The following is a 23,781-nucleotide window of genomic DNA, read 5'->3' on the forward strand; positions in this document are numbered from 1 at the left end:
AAGTTTCAAATAACAATGAAGCGAATTATTCTTTTTAATCTTCTAATTCATGACCCATAATAAGTAATGCAAAAACAAAATATTAAACCGAAGAAAACCGTCGGTATGTTATTAAAGTCGGTCACCATCGAATCGAACTAAAATCTACATGATAAAGACGGGTCGGGTGAGAAGAGTATGGATAAGTGGATAAATGAATATTAATAAAATATAAAAATATAAAAAACCAGAAATAGAAGAATGTGGATAATTTCGAATCTCGTACTGCAATATCCATACAACCTACTACAAGTACCTATAAACAATGCCCACCCTTATCTCTTTCTCTTTCTCTCTCTCCATAATATATTTATTTATTTATTTATTGCCTTATATATATTGAATCATCTCCTCAAACATTTTCCAATATCTTCATAAATCATGAGTTATATCATTCCTCTCGAGCAACAAAACCAGTTCATCCATGGCGGCGGTGATGATCACGATTACGATGAGAATCTCTCGTCGGAATCCGATTCTTTGGGCGTCGTCTCTTCCGATGAGTACGAAGATGATGATGAAGAACAAGAAACAATATCTTCCCCCTTAACTGACATGTCTACCCTTCTCCAACATCTTCCCATCAAGTAAGTAATCAAACTCTTTAAACATTTCCCCTTTTTAATTCAGAAATAATTAATTAATAATGATTTGTGTATACAGGCGGGGTTTGTCAAAGCATTACGATGGGAAATCTCAGTCATTCACTTCTCTATCTAGTGTCAAGTGTTTGGAAGATCTTCCCAAGGTGGAGAATTCATATAATAATAAGAAAAAACTTAAATCTTGCCGAAGCTACGGCGGTTTAATGTTTTATTCCGATCAGAATCCACCGGCCACGGCGGCGACAGCTAGGGCTCCATGTTCCTCTGTTGAGGGGTATATTGGGAATAATAGTAATATTAGTACTAGGCCACCAATTGCTAGATCTAGAACAGCAACTTCTACTATTTACACTGGTGCCCTTCTCTTTGCTTGAATATGCTTCCTCTTTTTTGTATAAATTTTTTATTTATTTTTTGTTAAAGTACGAGATAATAGATGTTATTAACGTTGAACAAGTGTTGTTTCCTTTTCAAACAGTTGAGATTTCATTAAAGTTTAATATTCTTGTTTTTTTGTTCAAGAATTCTTAAATTCTTTCCTTAAATTTTACATATTTTGTTCATTATGGTTTTATATATAATTTTACAAATAAACATAGTGATTTAAATATTTAATCATACATATATGTAAATCCCCTATTATAATTTATAAACGAGATTGGGCAAGAGTATCATCTTTTCTCGCCGCCGCCGGCGACAACTCCTTTCTCGTCTTTTCCTCCGATATCTTCATCGCCGCCGCCATGGCCCTCAACTGAATTTTCTTAATCTTCCCTGTCGAAGTTTTCGGTAATTCCTCCATGAACACAACTTTCTTAGGCATCATAAACCCGGACAAATTTTCCCGACAATAATTTAAAATATCAGATTCCATTACTACCAAGTTCTTTTTCAAACTAATAAACACACAATTAGGACTCTCACCCCACTCCAAATTCGGCATCGCCACCACCGCCGCCTCCAAAACGCCAGGATATTTATAAATAACAGTTTCCAATTCAACACTACAAATATTCTCACCTCCCGAAATTATAACATCTTTCGACCTATTCTTAATTTCAATATACCCATCCTTATGAACAACACCAACATCCCCTGTCGCAAACCAACCGCCGCGTCTTTATAATAACCTTTCATTATACTACTCCCACGTAGAACTATCTCTCCCATTGTTTTTCCATCATGCGGCACACTTTTCATTGTACTGAGGTTTTTAACGTCGGCATCTTCTAAAGTTAAGATATTGATGCCCTGTCTTGCTTTCAATTTGGATTGTTTTTGTATAGGTAATTGGTTCCATTTGGATCTCCATTCACAGATTAATGCAGGTCCGGTTGCTTCTGTAAGTCCGTAAGCGTGGGTGACGAGGAAACCGAGGTTTTCTATCTTCTCGAGGAGGGACGGCGGAGGCGGCGAACCGCCGGTTAGTATTTGAACAGGGGAGGGTATTTTGGTAATTTTGTGGAGTAAAATGTTGAAGACGGTGGGAACGCAGCACATGTGGGTAACGCCGTGGAGAGAGATTCCGGCGAATATTTCTTTGGCGGTGGCGTTGCGTATGATCACGTTTGTTCCACCTGGCCAAATATAATTTAAAGAATATTAAAATATAATTAAATAATTGAAAAAATAATTAAATTTTATTTATAATAAAATAAATTATATATTAATTGAGAGATTGACTAATACAAAAAGATAAATAAAATATTAAGTTTAATTCTAAGAATTATTTAAATAATCAATTCAACTGGACCTAATTTTGATCTAATTTAATCTACCAAACTCATCAATGATCCATGTGATGATTATTTTTAATAAAATAAATTAAAAAGTATTGATATATATAAATAAAATAAAAAATAATAATTTAAAATAAAATATATTTTAGTATTTTGGTTAATAATTGAAATTTTACCATTAATTAAAAAATAATCAAATAATGTTTGATTTGGTTCAAACCAAAAAATGCCTTAGTTTTATTACCTTATTTTTGTTTGAGAATTATTAAAGTTTGAGATAATTTTGAAGAACAAAATGACATTAACTTAGAATAGGTAATAATTAAGTTATTTTTAAAATAATATTTGAATAAATTCAATAGGTAGCTAAAATACAATATTATATGTGTCTAAAAATCTATAAATTATTTCTTAGAAATCTAACTCATTTTCTAACTTTTAGGTATTTTCAAGCCTAACATAGTTAGGTTCTTTAATTAATTAGTCTTCTTTGTTTGAAATTAGTTTGATAAGAAGATTTAAATGGTATAATAAAATAAAGTAAAATAGTATTTTTCATCTTATGATTTAATAATGTTATTGAAGAGGAATTTGAAGAACAAGTTATTAGAGATTAATTTTAAATAATTCAAAATTAACAACTCCTTTCTTATTTATTTTGTAATCAATAATTCTAATGAGACCTGATAAAATATTATTTCATTCATCTTATTATTTATTTGTTTAATTCAATAATTAAAAATACTAAAATACTTTTTTTTAAACAATATTTTACCATCATATATTAATATGACTTTTTACTTAAAAAAACATAAATTTCTCAAAATCATTAATACCAATAATAATTTTAAAATAATTCTCAAATTATTTTAAAAAATCAACATTGAAATAGCTAGGCCTAGAAACTTAACATAGCCATGGTTCAATTAGGAATCATTTTCAAACACCCTTACAACAAGTTTAAGTTAGTGTTGAATAAGTTATTTATGATTTTTTTAAAATAAAAATTAATTGGATGAAGGCCGAGGACCTACCTACAAATTATGAGTAATTTCAAATAATCCAAAAAAAAACTAATTGAATTGAAAAAATAAATATTCACCTCTTGCCGCTACTCCCCAAGTAAATGTCCATCCGTTACAATGAAACATAGGTAACGACCATAGATAAACCGGTTCACTCCCCATGTTCCATCCTAGAAGCATACTCATTGTGCTCAAGAACGCTCCCCTATGGCTACAAACCACTCCTTTCGGATTTGCAGTTGTTCCCGACGTATAGTTCAATGCAATCGGATCCCATTCATCTGCGACAACTCCCGTCTCTAAATATTTATCGAGGTTTCCATCTCGAACGAGTTCTTCATACACTTGTCTATCTTCAACACGAAATGTTTTGGTTGGCGAATCAACGTCGTCAATAACAACCACTTGAGGCATCATCGATGACTTAAGAAATAATATCTTTAGTGCTTCATCGGCTAAAGGCACAAATTGGTAATCTACAAACAATATCTTAGCCTCGGAATGGTGAAGAATCGTCGCGATGTTGTTTGGGTTAAGCCGAATGTTTATTGCGTTTAGAACCGCACCGGCCATGGGAACCGCAAAGTGCATTTCGTATAGTGCCGGGATGTTAGGAGCCAAAACGGACACCTTCCATAAGAGAAAAAAATAAATTAAAAGTGGTATTAATTGTTAGTCTGAATCTATGTTATTTTTTTTCCCCAAAATAACCTTATTCATATTAAGTAGTTTGAACTAATAAATAAAACAGATATAAACTAGTTAGAGCTTATTTAAAAGGGACATCATTTAAAATTAGTATATTTTAAAAATTGATGTATAGTTCATATACATCTTTTATGTAATTTTTTATTTTATGTTTTTAAATGATGTTACAACTTTTGACTCATTCAATGAAACAACGTATTCTCTCGGTTTATTAAATATAAATTTATTTAAATAAATTTTAGATTATTTAAAAATATTAATCAGTACTAAATTGATTAACCAAAAAAAAAAATAACTTCAATGTGAACAAAGAAAGGTTGAAGGAGAGAGTAATGATCGATACTTACGACGTCGTTCTTGTTGATATTGAGGGCGAGGAGAGCGGCGGCAAGGCGGCCACAACGGTGGTAGGTTTGACGCCAAGTGTAGGAGGTGGAATTGTATATAATGGATGTCCGATCGGCGTAAACGGAAGCTGCCCTCTTTATGAATGTTAATGGTGTAAGCTGAGTATAGTTTGCATCGTATTTTGCCTGTTTCTCCATCTCAAATTGTTATTTTGTTATTTGTTTGTTTCTTGTAATTGAAGCTAGCTTCTAATTTTGGATTATTTATACATGTATCTAGTACTGTTTGTTTGTTTGTTTGGAACTTGTCATTATATATAGAGACTATATATTATTATTGACTTTGTTTGTTCCATGCATGGTTTTGCCGCTTCACCTGTCCTGTCGTGTTTACCTCATTTACAGACGTCCAGATTTCATTTTGGTGATACTATCACCCCATATTTTTCTCATTTATGATATCATATGTTTTTCAATTTTAAATTGGTAGATGTGCTTTATTGAATAAAGTTCTAACATAGGGTGCAGAAAATAAAGAAATTTGAATTTTAATTCAAATATAAAGTAATTTTTATGTCGATACATATAAGCTATGATAAGAAATAATATATACATTAATTTCAAAATGTCCGATTGCTTGCGAAACTTATTGTTAACTATTTAATTTCACATTATATATGTGACCTTGAAAATAGGAGTCTAATAATTTTTATTTTTTATTATTAAATTATTGGATATTTTTATTAAAAAAAATACAAACTTTGAACTCTATTTCTCTCTTAAATTATTTATTATTAAAATAGTTTAATTATATATATAATTAAATTTAAAATATATATTATATAACATTTTAAAATTATTAAAACAATATATTTACAAACTTAAATATAGTTTACAATTATATATTAATATACTTAAATATAATTTATTAATTTAAAATTATATATATATATATATATATATATATATATATATGTTATAGATATAAATTTATTATTATTTAAATTAAGTTTATTATATATAAATAAATTAAATATAAAATTATTAATTTTTTTTATCTTTTATTTTTCACACAAACTTATTCTCTTATTTAAAAATAATTTTTCATTATAATAATTATTTAAATTAAAATAAAATAAAAATTAATTAATTATGTTTTAAAAACTTTCGTTCTTTAATTTCTTATATTAGTGTAAACACTAAAATCTAATTTATAAAATTAAAGTAACTATTTTTAATTTATTTTCGAATAAATAAAATTAAAATAATTAATCAAAGTTAAAACATAATTAAAATAATTATTTAGATTAATTATTATGATAAATAAAAACTAATTAATTAAGGAAGATGACCAAAATAATAAAAAAATATATTATTTGAGATGTTGTACACATTTTTTATTAAAATAATTTAAAAAAAAAACAAGGTTTAAAATAAATAATTTACCAAAAAATTATTATTTAACCCTAAGATATAAAAAATAATTAAAAAAACAATTAACAAAATATTTGTAAAATTTATTTTAATATTTGTGTATTTAAATAATAAAAAGTGAAAGAAAAATCAATTTAAAAAACCTTTAAGGTTTTAAAATAAAAATAAAATTGTAATCAAGTATTGCCAAAATTCTGGAGGAAAGCTACAGTTGCGACCGCGCCCATTGGATCAGCGTTAGAATTTTATCCAACGCTCTAGACACGCCCGTGTAACCGGTTGTAACCGAAGGAACACGCGCCCGCGTCTTACCAGATCGGCTAACGCATGTTTGCCAAGATGTAGACGAAACGCTCAAACACCAACAACACTTGACAAATCGCTGACAGAACTCCCGCTCGAAACAGAGTCGTTTTGGCCGCCACCGCCATCTTTGTTGTGACGTCGAAGGGATAAGAATGAAGCACATCCTTTAATTTTCCAAAAGTGAAACTCAGACGTTAGTCCACTATTTCGACTGATTCAAAAGCTGAAAGGATCACCCTACCAGGGTGATCATTTCTCTTACATTAATAGGGATGATTCATCACTATTCCGACAAGTGGGATGAAGAACCGTAAAAACGCTATTTATGACTTTTGGATGATTCGATCCATTGAAGCCTCCATTGACTCAAGAAGGCTATAAATAACCTCTTTGGACAAATCCGAAGTTAAAAGATCAACTCTAAAACTTCAAATTAGAAAAAATCAAAAATTCGCCAATAAAGTTTCAAACTTTCGAATTTTTTGAAATTTCTGCCTAAGGCTTTAAAGTTTGGAAGCTTCCTAAGGTCTAAGGAGTGTTCTTCAATCCTTGGCACCGAGTGGTCCAACCGAAGATTTTTTACAATTCGACCGAGAAGTTTGACCTAAGACCGAGAACTCTCAAACCTAGGACTGATGACTTCCACCTAGGACCGAGGAATCTCGACATCGACCGAGAATTCCCAAACCTAGGATCGATAAAGTTATCATAGGGTTAACTCAGGACCGATGGTTTTTACACCCCGACCGATAATCCTAGCCAATGACCGATAGTCCTTATCACCTCGACCGATGATATTTAGCCTGGACCGATGGGTCCGACCGAGGGTCATTGACTTCGACCGATAAAAAGGAACCCAAGGCCTAAGACACCGGTCTAAGGCCTGTTTAGTTCTCATTTTCAAAATCCAAAATTATTTTTGTAATTTTGGAATCTCAAACTGTTTTCTAAAAATCCTGAAAAATTAGAAAATTTTCAAAAATATTTTGGGATGTTTCCACAAAACATATTTTGATAAAGTCTCGTTTGGGATTTATGTTTAAATCCTAATGCCTTTAAATGACTGACGTTCTTTAGGTACTTTCCTCCCTAAGTTATCATTAACAACTTGTACTAGCATTTAAATAGTTGTTTTTACAACTCTTTAAATAACGCACAAACTTTATGCGTGCTTAGAACTGGAAATATAATCGGTAACAATAAAACATTATATAACCGATTTTCAAAAAGCCAGATTTATAAGTAGAGAGGATGAAGCGCGAAAACTCTTTTCCGAATATCATCAAACTACGAATTAAAAGAAACTCTAGTCATTACGTTTGTATATGTATGTCATTTTTATGGTGACTATATTTTCAAATAAATAATCTTTTTTAAATTAATTATTTTTAATTAATTTAAACAGTGAATTTCTAAAAAAATAAATTGTCAATTTGATTAAACACAAAATTTTGGATTATTCAAATTTGAACAAAATTAATTATTTTTATAATTAATTTTGAAAACTATCAAAAATTATTTAAAATCTTTCAAAATAATATTTTATTTTAAAAAGATTCATAATACGCAAACTGAGGTTGAAATTCTCGAACCTTAAACTTGTTCTGAATACCAAAGGTTTTTCAGGATTACAATTAGATTAATAAATAAATTGCACAAAAACTAACAAATAAAAGTGTTTTTCAATATAAATAATATATATATATATATATATATATATTCAAATATTATTCATAGTATCTCTTAAACATCACATCTTTTATAATCAAATAAAGAGTTTTTTTCAATTTATATATATATATATATATATATATATATATATATATATATATATATATATATATATATATATATATATTCATTGTATCTCTTAAATATCACATCTTATATAATATAAGAGTAAGTTGTTCTTATTAACCACTCATTTGTTTCTTTTATATGAAGAGACAGGAAGAAATAAAAAAATTCAAAAAGAAGATAAATAACGTAAAAAGTGGAACATTGAAAAACAATTAATTGGAGAAAGTATAATTAGTAACTTTTATATTTCTCTTTATATATATATATATATTTATAATTTATTATATATATATATATTTAAATATATATATATTTAATTATATATTTTATTATTTTACTAATTTCAAAAATATATAAATAAATTTGCTAATGACAAAATATATAAAATATATTTTAAAATTAGTAAGAAAAAAGAAAGAAAGAAACAAATAATGATGAGTAAAGAAAGATAATCAATTAATGTAGAAAAAAAAGAAGAGAAATAATGAATTTGAATTCTTATACAATAGTATTATACTTCATCTTCTTAACCTCATCCTCTATTACCAATCTACATGCCTATAAAACTTCAAATAAAAAAAAAATCAATGTTATTCCTATATCATTGATCCTTATAAAAAATTCAATAAAAATAAAATTATATGTGCTTCTCCTTATAGCATTCTTTGATGAAAAAATTAACATCAAATATTTTGTTAGACATAGTAAAAGAATATTCAATGTACATTAGGATTATACATTATTTGTTCTAGATATCAACTAGCTATAGTTTATATCCACGAGTATAAATCATATAATATATATATATATATATATATATATATATATATATATATATCCACTAATATCAATCATATACTATGCCAGGAATAGCTTAAGACCTCAAAACAAAAAAGACAACATTATTCATATATCATCCAATAATTCAGAATTAACCATCCATACAATGAAATTTATGCTCTTTAGCATCAAATATTTTGTTAACAATCATTATCATACCCCTATTGATATATAATTCAGAACCATCCATAACAAGATGTAACCGCTAAATTAAAGTATATATTATTGGTCATCAAATTAATTAATTCTTTTTTTTTTCAAAATATATTTCCTTATATCTTTATGTGCCACTAATTTATGGTGGCTTATGGTGGTAGCTAGGTTCAAAGAATCAAGATCATTTGAAACTAGGTGTTGAAAAACATACATATTCAATGAACTTGTTATAGGATAGTATGAAAATTGATTTGTGTAATTATGATTGATATAAAGCTAAATGTGCACGACATTGTTATTATTTTGTAGTTAGGAATATTTCATCACAATTTTTTAAAACTGTCATAGAGATTGGGCCTAATTAATTTTATGATTACAAAATTGGCCATTTATCATTTTCTCGAGTTGTTTTGTTAAGGGCATTTATAGCAGAATCCTTAAAATGTGTTTTATCTTTATTATGAAGATAAATAATATAAAGTTGTAAAAAAATGTTTTATCAAATTCCCTATCCTTATAATTTTTTAGGGATGATGAATAGTGAATCTTTATATTTAGGGATTACTGTAGCATCCCTAAATAATAAAATAATATATTTTCTCTTTCATGAATATTTAAATATATATGAATAAGTAATTAAGTGGTTGAGGTGGTTGAAAAGTTGGTTGTTTTAATGAATATTTAAATGATATATGGATAAGGATAAGGAAGCTGATATAAAATAATTTATATTTTGATTCTCTAAAATAGGGATATTATTATTTTATATTATTTTTAGGAATACAAAATAGGGAAGCTGGTACAAATGTCCTTAGGGCATTTGTAGCAGAATCCAAATGTGTTCTATCTCTATTATGAAGATAAATAATATAAAAGTTGTAAAAAAATGCTTTATCAAATTCCTCATCCTTATAATTTTTTAGGGATGATGAATAGTGAATCTTTATATTTAGGGATTACTGTAGCATCCCTAAATAATAAAATAATATATTTTCTCTTTCATGAATATTTAAATATATACGAATAAGTAATTAAGTGGTTGAGGTGGTTGAAAAGTTGGTTGTTTTAATGAATATTTAAATGATATATGGATAAAGATAAGGAAGCTGATATAAAATAATGTATATTTTGATTCTCTAAAATAAGGATATTATTATTTTATATTATTTTTAGGGATACAAAATAGGGAAGCTGGTACAAATGCCTAAGTCAATATAATATATTATATATAAAGAGAGCTGGCCCATTAGTTGTGCAAGATGTGCACTTGCACAGGGTAAAAAAAAATGTAAGGCCACAAAAAAAAATTATATACATATATATATAAAAAATTAAATACATATGATATATATTAAAAAAATAGGGCCGGCTAGCCAAACTCATCCACTCCAACACCACACACCCAAACGGCAAGCACCCAATTTGTGAATTGTGACCAGCCGAAGGTTATCTCCAAAGTCCAACCCCATCCTCTCTCCAAACTTCGACGTTCGATCATCGTCTCATCTCCTCAATTGTTAGTAATCTATACTTCTTGGATTTTAACTTTAATCATTGCAATTTTAAAAATCAATTCATTATTCTTCCATCACAATTTATTTTATTGTCATTGTCATTTGTCAACTATGTTTATTAATGTGATGAAATTTGAAATGTTAGAATGACTCCTATAACTATAATAAAGCATGAATTGGGTAGTTCCAAACGCAAAAGAATAAAGGAACAAGACAAATTTATTCAAAGTCAATCAGGGTCTATGGATAAATTTGTTTTCAATAAAGGGAACGAAACACAATGTTCAGGGGATATAGGGGTAGATGTAGACATTAATGTTGGTGTAGAAGAAAATGTGGAGCAATCAATGGAGACTCAAACACCTTCTGAGGAAGATGTTGATATTGGCCTAGAAGAAAATATAGAGAATCAAATGGAGGAACTTTTTGAAGTAGATATTGATGTTAATGTAGAAGAAACTATGGATCCTGGTTTGGAAGGGAATGATGATATTACCAACATCTTTGATCCTAAAAATTGGGATAATCTTGCTCCTAAATTGAGGGATTTATTGGTGAAAAAAAGTCCTCTAAGAGATGTGTTGACAGGAAAAGGTCCGAAAAATGGATCAAATAACAGACGTTTCACATTTGAATTCTATACTATGCACTTATCAAATGGGCAGAAGCATCATCGAGATTGGCTTGTGTATTATAAGGATCTTGACAGAGTATTTTGTTTCTGTTGTAAAGTCTTCAAGACCAAATGACAACTTTCTCAGTTAGCACATGATGGAATAAGGGATTGGGGGCACCTTTCTCACAATTTGATGCAACATGAATGAAGTTCTTAAGAAAAACATTTTGATGAGATTGACTCTGAAAATCAGCCATCTGAACCACCTATCGAAGAATTAAGTCAAGAATCCTTCAGAATTCATTACTTTTTATACATAATTGATGAAGCAATCGGTTCATTGGAGAAAAGGTTTGAGCAATATGAGCAAAATGAGGAGACATTTGGGTTCTTATTTACGGCAGAGAAGCTAAAGTCATTGGATTTTGTTAACCTAAAACGAAGTTGCAACAACCTTGAGAAGAAGCTGGAGAATGGCCACACTTCTGACATTAACGGTGAGGATTTATTAAATGAATTGGGACTATTACAAAAACATTTACCAAATGAGCTTGATTCAACCAGTGCAATCCTAAATTTCTTGAAAAGAGCTAATTGTTATCCTACTAGTTGTCTTGCATATAAAATTATGTTAATAGTTCTAGTGACAATAGCATCAGCTGAAAGAAGCTTTTCAAAGCTAAAAATATTGAAATCTTACTTGCGTTCGACCATGTCACAAGAAAGACTAAATGCTTTGGCTTTGATTTCTATTGAACACGAGTTCTTGAAAAAGCTTGACTATGATAGGTTAATTGATGATTTCGCATCTAAGAGTGCAAGAAGATCAATTTTCAAAAAATAGTATTGCATTGGCTGATTCAAATTGGTAAAATTCTAGTAGAATTGTATTGCATGTCGTGTATTTGTAATAGATTTCAGACTTTTGGTCATTTATTTTGAAGACAATGTAAAAAGAACATTTGTTATTGAAGTAAATTCAATAAGTTTTACCATAAAATTTGACTTGATTTTTTTTAATCTTTTTTTTGTTGTGATCTTAATTGTTGGTATGCATAGATATTTATTTATGATATTATGTTTGTAGTTTTAGTGTTTTTCTTTTTTTGGAGTACTTAGAGCCGCATTTGATATCTCACACAAGGCCTTCAAACATATTGGGCCGACATTATATTATATTATATTATATATATATATATAATATAATATAATATAATATAATATAATATAATATAATGATGTTTAAAGTCAACGACATTAATCCACGGGGTATCATGTATTTTCTCTTTCCTATCCTCTATTTCTTAATTAAATTTTGTTTTTCATTACCATATATTATATATATATATAATATATATTTCCTTATTATATATCATAAAAAAAAAATTATCTATACTAATATTAGTTCAAGATATAAATATTTTTTTTTATAAATACACATATCTTTATAATTTTTATATTTATTTATTTTATTTATATATAAATATAATTTTTTTTTATAAATACACCTATCTTAATAATTTTATATTTATTTGTTACCTTATATATATTATATTATATTATATTATATTATATTATATTATATTATATTATTTTTCATCATTAATTTTATATAAATATATTTTTATCTTTTATCATACATTTTTTCTCTAATCATATATATATATATAATATTTTCTTTATGAATATAAATAATTTTTATGTTAATATAAAAATTAACTAATTGGTAATAAATATTAAATACAAAATATATATACATATACAAAATAATAAAATTATTTCAACAATTATAAGTGGTTTAGCGGTTTAAGTGTTCAAATTTAATTCTTAAGACCATGGTTTGAATTCCCAAACATGCAAATTTATATTTTCAAGAATGTATTGACACAATTTTTAAACAAATAATAGGCATCTGAAAGTGTGAGGTCGGAATTATTGGTTAGTATGACGAGCATTTAAAAGTGTGAGGTCACGAGATAGAGGTCGGGTGGTGAGTGGTTTGTCGAGTGTGAGGTTAGAATTAATGGTTGATTTGGCGAGTATTTGAAAGTGTGAGGTCACGACATGAAGGTCGGGTGGTGAGTGGTTTGTCGAGTGTGAGGTTGGAATTAATGGTTAGTTTGACAAGAATTTAAAAGTGTGAGGTCACGAGATACATGTCGGATGGTGGTTAGTTGTTAGTTTGACGTTGGATAAGAGGTATGTGATCAATTGTGATTGGTTGTTGATTTGTTGAAGTGGGAGTAAAAGAGAGATTGACTAAGATTGGTGAGTGGTTTGTTGAGGGATAGAGGCATATGAAAAAATGTGAGTCACAAGATTATGGTCAGTGGGTGGTGCCGAGGGGATAAAGAGACATATGGAAAAGTGTGAGTCACAAGATGATGGTCAATTGGAGGGTTAATTGTTGAGTTTGACGAGATATAAGAGGTGTGTCATCAATTGAGCTCGACTTAGATTAGTGGGTGGTTTGCCGAAGGATAAAAAATGCATATAAAAAAGTGTGAGTCACAAGATAAGGGTCAATTGAGGGGTTAAGTGGGCGCCGAGAGGATAAAATATATGTTAATATTAAATATATGAAAAAATGTGAGTCACAAGATTATGGTCAATGAGTGGTTTGCCTTGGGTGGTGGTTAATGGTTGATTTGACGTTGAATAAGAGGTCTGTGATCAAATTGGGATTGGTTGTTGATTTGTTGAATTGGGAGTAAAAGAGAGGTTGACTAAGATTGGTGACTGATTTGTCGAGGGATAGATGCATATGAAAAAGTGTGAGTCACAAGATGATAGTCAATTGGAGGGTTGATAGTTGAGTTTGACGAGATATAAGAGGCGTGTCATCAATTGAGGTCGACTAAGATTGGTGAGTGGTTTGCCGAAGGATAAAAAATGCATATGAAAAAGTGTGAGTCACAAGATGAGGGTCAATTGAGGGGTTAAATGAATGCTGATATGATAAAATATATGTTAATATTAAGTTTAAGATTAAACTTAATTTTTACAAACTAAATCTAATTTTAAATTAATTAGATTTAAATAATATTAATTTTAATTAAAATACTTATTGATCAATAATATTGTATATATATTCTTAGATTAGTTATAATAAATGATTCCATTTTTAACCAATTATCATATATTTATTTATATTTATTTAATTTAAAAATTATAGTTTATTTAAATATATATATATATATATAATATTTGAAATTTACTAAATAATTTAATTGGAATGGGAGTTTTAATTTTAGTTGGACTAATAAGATTCTTCACTATTCATCACCCTTTATTTATAGGTTTTGACATTGTAACTTGAGCTAGATTATATGTGTGTATTTTTTTTATTTAAACTCTTTTAAATAAAACACTTAATTAAAAAATAATATATATATTTTTATGCCTAACTGTCTTTTGTCATCCGATGAATTTTGTTATATTTGAGGGTGTCTTGTTTTTTTTATCATTATTTTGATTTGAGTTAGATATTGTTTTTTTGTTCGTTCAGCATACTTTTAATCAGATCATTTTTTAATAACTAGAATAATATTCACAATCATTGGTGGGTCGTTTGTTACTTATATTCTCTAATTGTGTTGATCATATTTTCTGGAATTCGTGTTTATTCATTTGTTAACAAAAAAAAAGAGACAAAATAATAGTATTTAAGTTATTTGTCTTTTTTTTAATAAAGAGTTACTAAGCTAATCTTTCAAATGAAGTTCTCTTACAAGTATCATTTTATTATTTGTATCAATTTCTTATTCGATTAATTATATATATATATATATATATATATATATATATATATATATATATATTCCATTATTATCTGACATTGTTACTACTAGTTCTAGACTAAGGATAATTTTAACCACTATGTAGAATATTTAGTAGAGATTTTTTTGATATTGTTTCATTAGTCGTTTGATTTGATATTGTGATGTCCTATATCGAAAATTACAATAAATATGAACTTCATATAAGAGTGAGTCTAATAGAATATAGATACATTTTGAGATTGGCTTGTAGTGACCCAATAAGTTGTGAAATAGCCAGGGCTATTTGAAAATAAAGTGTAAAAAACATATAAATATCAAAAATAAAAAATATCACAAAAATAAAAATTCAAAACATAAAACCATCCATTCTTAAACTAGAAAAAGTTCAAAACATAATCTAAAATTCATTGTCATAATTTTCTTCATCAAGATCGAAATCATCTTCTTCATTTTAAATTGCATAATGTTTGTCATCATTCTCTTTTTCACTTTTTTCATCGAAATCAAATTAATCTAAAAGATCAAATGTATTAGATGTTTTATTGGTCTTTTCCCTCTTGACTTAGATGTGATTACCTTCGAGCTTCTTAAAGATGTAGATGAAGAAAAAAGAAGAGAATGAAGTATAAGAAAATGCTAGAAAAAAATAATAAGAGAAGAAATATATAATTAAGATTATAGAGTAAAGAAGAGAAAATAATTGGAAAAGACTAGAGAAAAAAGAGAGTAAAGAATAAAAGAAGGAAAAAGAAGCGTCCAAATAAGAGGAAGAGTAAAAAAAATTTGAAATTTAAATAAATGAGAAAAATTTGGAAATAATTAATATTAATTTTTTTTTAAAAGCCTCGCTATGAGGGGCAATAGCTTTTGACGCTATATGAGCTATAGCGACAAAAGCGGGGCTATTTAAAAGTGCATAACCTATAGCCCCTTATAGCTACAAGCGCTACGATACGCTATAGATAGCGCTACGGGCGCTATTGACAACTATGGGGGTATTTGTAGTTAATTTTCTCACATGTAATAGTACAGATTCGAGGCACTATATGTGCTATTACAGCCAACCCGATAGTAAGAACAAAAGTGTCATGAGGAGCCTCTCTTGAATTATGTGGTAAAAAAGTGCCGCATGAGTCACTTCTAAAGTCATAACCGGGGTAAAATAAGACTAACCGGGGTAAAATAAGACTACGAATGAGATCGTAACGATGAAGTGGCTTGACTATATTAGAAAGATTTGTGATATACAACATAGAAAAATCAAACTAATATGAACTCCTTAAAAGAAGAGTAATTTTGTGCTTGGGATGTGGTGGCTCAATGATTTGCTCTAGTTGGATGTATTATTATCCATAGTCTATTTAGTCATCAATAAACACTAACAATATTGATGAAAGGACTCAAAGGTTAGCTTTGGTCAACCTCAAGTCCTCTAACATATAGCCTTGTTAGAGTTTAAAAAAACAGATAAGAATGATAAACTAGAATGATTATGCATATCAAAAACCCAACTTTAACATTTTGAATAAGATCAATCCTATCAAAAACGTATCTACCAGCATTTTTCTGAATCAAAACTAGCCGAATTGGATGAATGAACTAGTTGAATTCTTTCAATTGATAATCTTTCACCATTAAGATCTCCCCACATAGTTTTTCAGGCACTTGTTCTAACAATTCACCTTCTTGCCAAGCTTGACCAACCATTACACCTGGTCCAAGATGACGAATGTAAATAACCACATGATCATTGAATGGCCATGGATGTTTAGCTGGTGCAGGAAAACCTCGAGGCCAATCCATGGGAACATTCCAAACCCCATTCCCAAACTCATAAGCCAAATCACAAGGCTGTCCTGTTGAAATCACTTCACTAACCTCACTCACTCTGAAATATAATGGATACATAGAACTTACAAACTTACCCACAAAACAAGTACCAATCAATCGCCCATATCTCATCCCATCATCACTTGATGAACCAAATGTAACCTTCTTGAAGCTATCAGGGATCACTCCACCACCACTCTTTCGACAGTTCCAATACTCATGAACAAGGTCTGGTGCGTTTTCCTTAACCAGTTTAGGGTTTATTACTTGATCGTATCTTGTTCCAGCTATCTCCCAAGCAATTGATATAAGACTAGGCGTAATCATGTGAAGCAACCTATGCCGCCTCTCGATAGGAATGTCATCGATCTTTTTCCAAAGATAGGTTGCCGAATTGAATGAAGAAATGTCTAATGGGATTAGTTCTTTTGGAGGATTCAGAAATGTGAGCACGTCAAGTTCATCCAAATACAACCTCTTTCCATTCGGAAGTTCTTCGTATGGATAATCTTCCCACGCCGACTCCGATGGAGAAGGAATGGAAGGATTAATCGTCTCCGTTCGTCCGACTTGGCCATTTGTTGAAAAGATAGAGTGAAATGACCTAGATTTACGCAAGCTTTTACCTGAATAGTCTTTGACGAGAGGAAACCCTAATTGTCGCGATTGATGAATACTCCGGCGAGAAACCGGAGATGGAAGCGCCGGCGAGCAGTTTGGCCGGAAACCATGGATTGCCGTCATCATCGATTCTCCTCGAATCTTCTTCGTGACAACTTCTCTCCCCCAAATAAGAAAATGAAAGGATTTATTTCTAACTAATTACAAGTTTGGGTGTTAAATTGAAAATAAAAGAAAAGTCTAGGGGTATATTTATCTGCCTTAATTTTAAACCTAAAACTTCTTTTCTCCGGCGATTTCCCGGAGAAGAAAGGAGGAGAGAGAAGAACTGAGCATGGAAAGCTTCCTGAGATGGGCGGCTGAACTAGGGATTTCAGATTCTCCTCAAAACGAACAATCTCCATCGCAGAATCCGTCTTTTTCTTGTATTGGAAAATCTCTCTGCGTTGAATATTTCGCTGATGCCGGCGGGTAACTTCTTTTCATTTTCAACTGTATTCTCTATCGAAGCTATTGCGTATGCTGGATGATTACAGACCCACGTGATTTTGTTACAGGAGAGGTCTGGCGGCTGTCCGTAAGCTCTGTAAAGGCGAGCTTATACTTAGGGTTCCTAAATCAGCGTTAATGACGAGAGACCGTTTATTGAAGGATCAGAGGCTTTCTGCTTCCGTCAACCGATATCCGTCTCTTTCCTCCACTCAGGTCGGCATAATTGATATATTTGAATAAGAAATAAGCCAGTGATGCTAATTTGATGTTGATTAAGCTGGTTATTAAATGAATATACTCCTTTGATGAACAATGTGATAGCTAATTGTTTAGGTTTATGTTATTTACTGTCAAATTCAGGTGTTTGCTACTTGCCTGCTCTATGAAGTGAACAAAGGAAAGAAATCTGGGTGGTTCCCTTACCTGATGCATCTTCCGCGAAGTTATGACATCCTAGCAACGTTTGGTGAATTCGAGATTCAGTCTTTGCAAGTTCGGTTTCATTATCTTAATTCAGGATTAGGACTTTGATTCATATGTGATTATGTCATTGGCAATTTGAGTAGGAAATTCCTCTTAAGTATCTGAAATGATTATTATCAGGTAGATGATGGTATTTGGTCAGCTGAAAAGGCTATTCAAAAGGCTAAACTAGATTGGCAAGAAGCTACCAGCCTTATGAAAGACCTTGGCTTCAAACCTTCCCTCCAAACATTCAAAGCATGGCTTTGGGCTTCTGCGACGGTAAGCTCCATCGTTTTAATATAAGCACTGTTGAATCAAATCGAAAAGGAGTTTCAATGTGCTGTTTACATGGTTAAAGCAAGGAGTTTCATTGTAGGAAACAGAATGAATCAAATGAGTCTGTCAGGGTTTCTTTGGTCTTTCATAGTGTAACATGTGTTAGGTTTAGGTATAATAGAGGGGATTAGTTCTTGAAGTATTAGTTACGATATAAATAGAGTACACAAGTTAGTTAGGGATCCAATTGGTATTCTTGATTAATGATATGTATAAGTAGATGATACTAGGATTGTATAGGATATCCGATATAGATATGAATTGAGTTCAAGACTCTTCCATATATTATATGGTTATAACGTTTGTGTTTCTCTTTACTCTTAATTGAAGATTTCCTCCCGGACTTTGCACATTCCATGGGACAATGCTGGTTGTTTATGCCCTGTTGGGGACTTGTTCAATTATGCTGCTCCCGGTTTGGAAGTGATTGATGATCCTTCCTTGGAAATCATTTCTTCTATTGAAGGACATACTGCGGTGGAATTGCATATACAAGGGGGTGATTGTGATGAACAAAGGTTAACAGATGGTGGTTATGCAGAAGATATTGCGTCGTACTGCTTCTATGCTAGAAGGAACTATGAAAAAGGAGAACAGGTATACCTTATTGCCATTATGATCAGCTACCTATTAAATATTAAGGACATCTTGATCATTTAATCAAAATCATTAAATATATTTGTTTTGAGTTCAAATCTTGACAACATAGTTGTTTTTCATTTTAGTTTTGATAAAATTTTAATTTCTTTAAACAATTGTGCTTAATATATGTACGGATATCTTTTTATTAGTTATATTAATAAATAATTATGTTACTTAACATTTAAATCTGTAATTGTAATTTGTTAGATTGAGATATACTTTGAACTAGATTAAGTTTAATATCTAGAATCGAAAAGTATGATGAAACAATACACTAAATCAAAGAGAATTGTATTGAGATGAGAAGAGCTCTTAACAAGTTAAGAATAATTGAATTAGATGGGAAGATAGAACTCTAGATGTTAGGGAGAATATAATGGGAAAGAAAGAGAAACTCTAACTAGAGTATTCGGTTAATTCATTTTATAACCTCAACATAACAACGACTAATCTATTTATACTATTCTTATTTGTGACCACTACTATGTGCTATTAACTGATATTTCAACCCTAGGGCATTAGTCCTTTTCTCTCGTTTCTTTTATTATTATTGAGGCCATTTGGTAACACTTTGTGGAGCTAGATCTGAATTTGGGTTTGAACGAGGAAACGCCGATAAATTTCTTTTTAAACACTTTTTTTTGTACAAGTATCACATTTTAATGTTCATTTTGGATCATACTGGAACTAGACATAAATTTGTTGATGTTTTCTCGTCCAAAACCAGTTCCAAAATTTGTTTTCAGATTGTTTAGTTTATTTATCGTTATAATTAAGCTTGATGTGAGAAAATAGGAAAAAAAAATTATCGTTATTATTAAAACAAATTGATAACACCCTTATTTACTTGTTTGTATAAATGATGTTTTACCATTAGAAAAAGTGTAACTTTTTTTTTTCCATTTTCATATTTGCAGGTCCTTTTAGGTTATGGAACATACACAAATTTGGAATTACTAGAGCACTACGGTTTTCTTTTGGATAACAATCCAAACGATAAAGTTTACATACCAATAGATTCCGAGATTTATTCGCTTTGTCCATGGTCCAAAGACTTAATGTGTATAGAGCCAAACGGTAAGCCATCATTTGCTCTACTATTCTCCGTTCGGTTATGGCTAATACCTCCATTCGAGCGAAAGTCTCAAATGCAACTTGCTTACTCAGGCTCACAGCTATCTGTTCATAATGAAATAAACACAATGAGATGGTTAAAAAGTAAATGTGAAGTTGCGGTTAATAGTTTTTCTAGTTCCGTTGATGAAGACAGATTGTTGTTGGTTGAAATGGATGAGGTGATTAATAAGGAGGTTGGATCAAAGGCTTATTATGATTTTATGGAAGCTAGAGGATTATTGAGTGGTAAAAAAGATTGTTCTGAAAAACTTCAATGTTTACAGGGAATAAGATGTATGAATAGGTGGAAATTGGCTGTTAATTGGAGACTTAATTATAAGAGATGCTTAGAAGACTGCATTTGTTATTGTAATGAGGTAATAAGTAACTTGATTTACTAGGGTCTACTTATTCACATGCTAGTTCTTTACCATTTATCTTTTTCCACATGATTTATAAAAACAAAAAAGAATATAGCTTTATAGTATTTGGAACAGCCTTTTAGAGGGTTGTGGTATCCTAAAACTAGTGGTGAAGTTGGATGTTTTAACTCAATTTCTTACAAAATAAAAAGCACTTTTTTTTTGTTTTAGATTTGGATCCAAATAAAAAAAATTATTTGTTGAAAATATATGTTTGAATAAATTAGACTAAATGGACTTTTTGACCTCCTCATAAAAAAAGCGCTTATGACACTTTTATATATTTTTTGACGAAATTGTCCATATCGCGAGACGTCTTCAATCGCGAGATGCAACCGGCATTTGCGAGATGATTTTTTTTTCAAATATTTTTTTCGTCTCGCGATTGCTGGGTGCGTCTCGCGAATGTCGGGTGCGTCTCGCAACCGGTGGTTGCGTCTCGTAAAAGGGGAATTTTCGTCCAAAAAAATAAAAATATTACCCGCCCTTTTTTTTTATGCGCTGGCACTTTTTTTCAAATACACTAATCTTTAGTGTCATTTGCTAAGTCCCTAACCTAAAAACAAAACATGTAAAGTTAATCAAACTTAAATTATTATTATTTTAAATTATTGCTTTTACTACTCTTACTAGTTTTTAAATAATTTGATTTTTTATTTTTTTATAAAGTTAGTATTTATTTAAATAATAAATTCTTGTAATTAGTTTTTATAAGTAAGACTTATCTATATATATAATGATGTTTAATTTTTAAAGTGTCCGGATTGACGGGTCGAAAGCTGTGGATAATTTGGATATATGTGAGAGTAATGGATACTTGGGTCGGATTGTGGGTTGACCGTCCATAAACTTAAAACGGTTAAAAATAAAATTAAAAATGCTATAGGTATTGTTCGAACTTGCAACCTAACAAAATAAGTACAACCTTTTAACCAATTAGGCTAATAACACTTTATATTTTAAATTCAACCCAAAATTTGATAAACACATAACATTTTAACAATATAAGTTCAACATTTTAATTAAATAATCTATATATATAATGATGCTTAATTTTTAAAGTGTCCGGATTGTCGGGTCGAGAGCTGTGGTTAATTTGGATATTTGGGTCGGATTGTGGGTTGACCCGCTTTTAAATTTAAAACGGTTAAAAATAAAATTAAAAATGCTAGAGGTATGTTTTGAACTTGTAACCTAACAAAACAAGTACAACTCTTTAACCAACTAGGCTACAAAAACTTTATATTTTAAATTCAACACCAAATTTAATAAACGCGAGACATTTTAATATTAATATAAGTTCAACTTTTTAACTAACTAATCTATATATATATAATGATGCTTAATTTTTAAAGTGTCTGAATTGTCGGGTCGAGAGCTTTGGTTAATTGGATTCTTGGGTCGGATTGTGGGTTGACCCGCCTTTAAATTTAAAACGGTTAAAAATAAAATAAAAAATGTTAGATGTATGTTTCGAACTTACAACATAACAAAACAAGTACAAGTCATTAACCAACTAGGCTACAAAGACTTTATATTTTAAATTTAACACCAAATTTGATAAACACGGGACGTTTTAATATTAATATAAGTTCAACTTTTTAACTAACTAATATATATATATATAAGGGCAAATTACCTGGGCGGCCCTCGAACTATCTCGATCGCTCACTTTTGGCCCTCAAATTAATTTTTGAAACAAATCGCCCCTTCAACTTTTATAAAGGTCACTAGTGGCCCTTCCGTCAACTTTTTAGTTAAGTTTAAGTTTAAAATATTATTTTTTTATATATTATATTTAATCTTATATTTTATATTTTTATATATAATTATTAAATATATAATATTATATATATTATTATTATTAAATTTTATATAATTATTAAATCTTTTATATAATAAATAAATAATATATTATTTATTTTTATCTATATATATATATATAATATATATATATATATAATTTATATATATATTATCTTTAACTAATTTATATATAATATTTATATAATATATATTTTAAAAAACAATTTAAGTGTTAAAAGTATTTGAGTAATTAGAAGGTTACAATTACTTTTAATCTTTCAAATTATTTTGTAAAATATATATTCTATAAATTATATAAATTTATTTATATATATATATAATTAATGATTAGGGATAATCCATATAATTTATTTTTAAACTTTGTTTTATATATATTAAAAATAATTTATTAAAAGTAATAATAATCTTCTAGCTACTCAAATACTTTTAACACTTAAATTATTTTTTAAAATATATATTATATAAATATTATATATAAATTAGTTAAAGATAATATATATAAATTATATATATAGATAAAAATAAATAATATATATTATTTATTTATTATATAAAAGATTTAATAATTATATAAAATTTAATAATAATAATATATATATATATAATATTATATATAAACGATTTAATAATTATATATATAAATATAAAATATAAGATTAAAGATAATATATAAAAAATAATATTTTAAACTTAAACCGTTAGGTTTAGGGTTTAACCAAAAAGTTGACGGAATGGCCACTGGTGATTTGTTTCAAAAATTAATTTGAGGGCCAAAAGTGAGCGATTGAGATAGTTTGAGGGTCGCCCATGTAATTTCCTATATATAATAATGCTTAATTTTTAAAGTGTCCAATTAAAAATAAAATTAAAAATGTTAGAGGTATGTTTCGAACTTGCAACCTAACAAAACAAATACAACGCTTTAACCAACTAGGCTACAAAGACTTTATATTTTAAATTCAACACCAAATTTGATAAACGCAAGACGTTTTAATATTAATATAAGTTCAACTTTTTAACTAACTAATATATATATATATATATATATATATATATATATATAATGATGCTTAATTTTTGAAGTGTCCGATTTGCCGGGTCGAGAGCTGTGATTAATTT

General features: G+C 29.1%; 3 protein-coding genes and 1 pseudogene across 3 annotated transcripts; 2 read left to right on the forward strand and 2 right to left on the reverse strand.

Annotated features, from left to right (window-relative positions):
* Positions 1-327: 327 nt before the first annotated feature.
* On the forward strand, positions 328-1,158 carry LOC124921626. The gene is made up of 2 exons (XM_047462298.1): positions 328-626; positions 703-1,158. The coding sequence occupies exons 1-2, from the start codon at positions 421-423 to the stop codon at positions 1,016-1,018; spliced, it is 522 nt and encodes a 173-aa protein (XP_047318254.1). The 5' UTR covers positions 328-420; the 3' UTR covers positions 1,019-1,158.
* A 132-nt stretch (positions 1,159-1,290) lies between these two features.
* Positions 1,291-4,661, reverse strand: LOC124932117 (annotated as a pseudogene).
* Positions 4,662-16,383: 11,722 nt separating this feature from the next.
* LOC124918891 lies at positions 16,384-17,527 on the reverse strand. The gene has a single exon (XM_047458967.1). The coding sequence runs from the start codon at positions 17,486-17,488 to the stop codon at positions 16,511-16,513; it is 978 nt and encodes a 325-aa protein (XP_047314923.1). The 5' UTR covers positions 17,489-17,527; the 3' UTR covers positions 16,384-16,510.
* A 122-nt stretch (positions 17,528-17,649) lies between these two features.
* On the forward strand, positions 17,650-20,847 carry LOC124918890 (protein SET DOMAIN GROUP 40). Its single transcript, XM_047458966.1, has 6 exons — positions 17,650-17,833; positions 17,920-18,067; positions 18,215-18,346; positions 18,458-18,598; positions 18,986-19,252; positions 20,215-20,847. The coding sequence occupies exons 1-6, from the start codon at positions 17,697-17,699 to the stop codon at positions 20,812-20,814; spliced, it is 1,425 nt and encodes a 474-aa protein (XP_047314922.1). The 5' UTR covers positions 17,650-17,696; the 3' UTR covers positions 20,815-20,847.
* The last annotated feature ends 2,934 nt before the right edge of the window (positions 20,848-23,781 follow it).

Source organism: Impatiens glandulifera, chromosome 1, assembly GCF_907164915.1.
Source record: "Impatiens glandulifera chromosome 1, dImpGla2.1, whole genome shotgun sequence".
Classification (NCBI taxonomy): domain Eukaryota; kingdom Viridiplantae; phylum Streptophyta; class Magnoliopsida; order Ericales; family Balsaminaceae; genus Impatiens; species Impatiens glandulifera.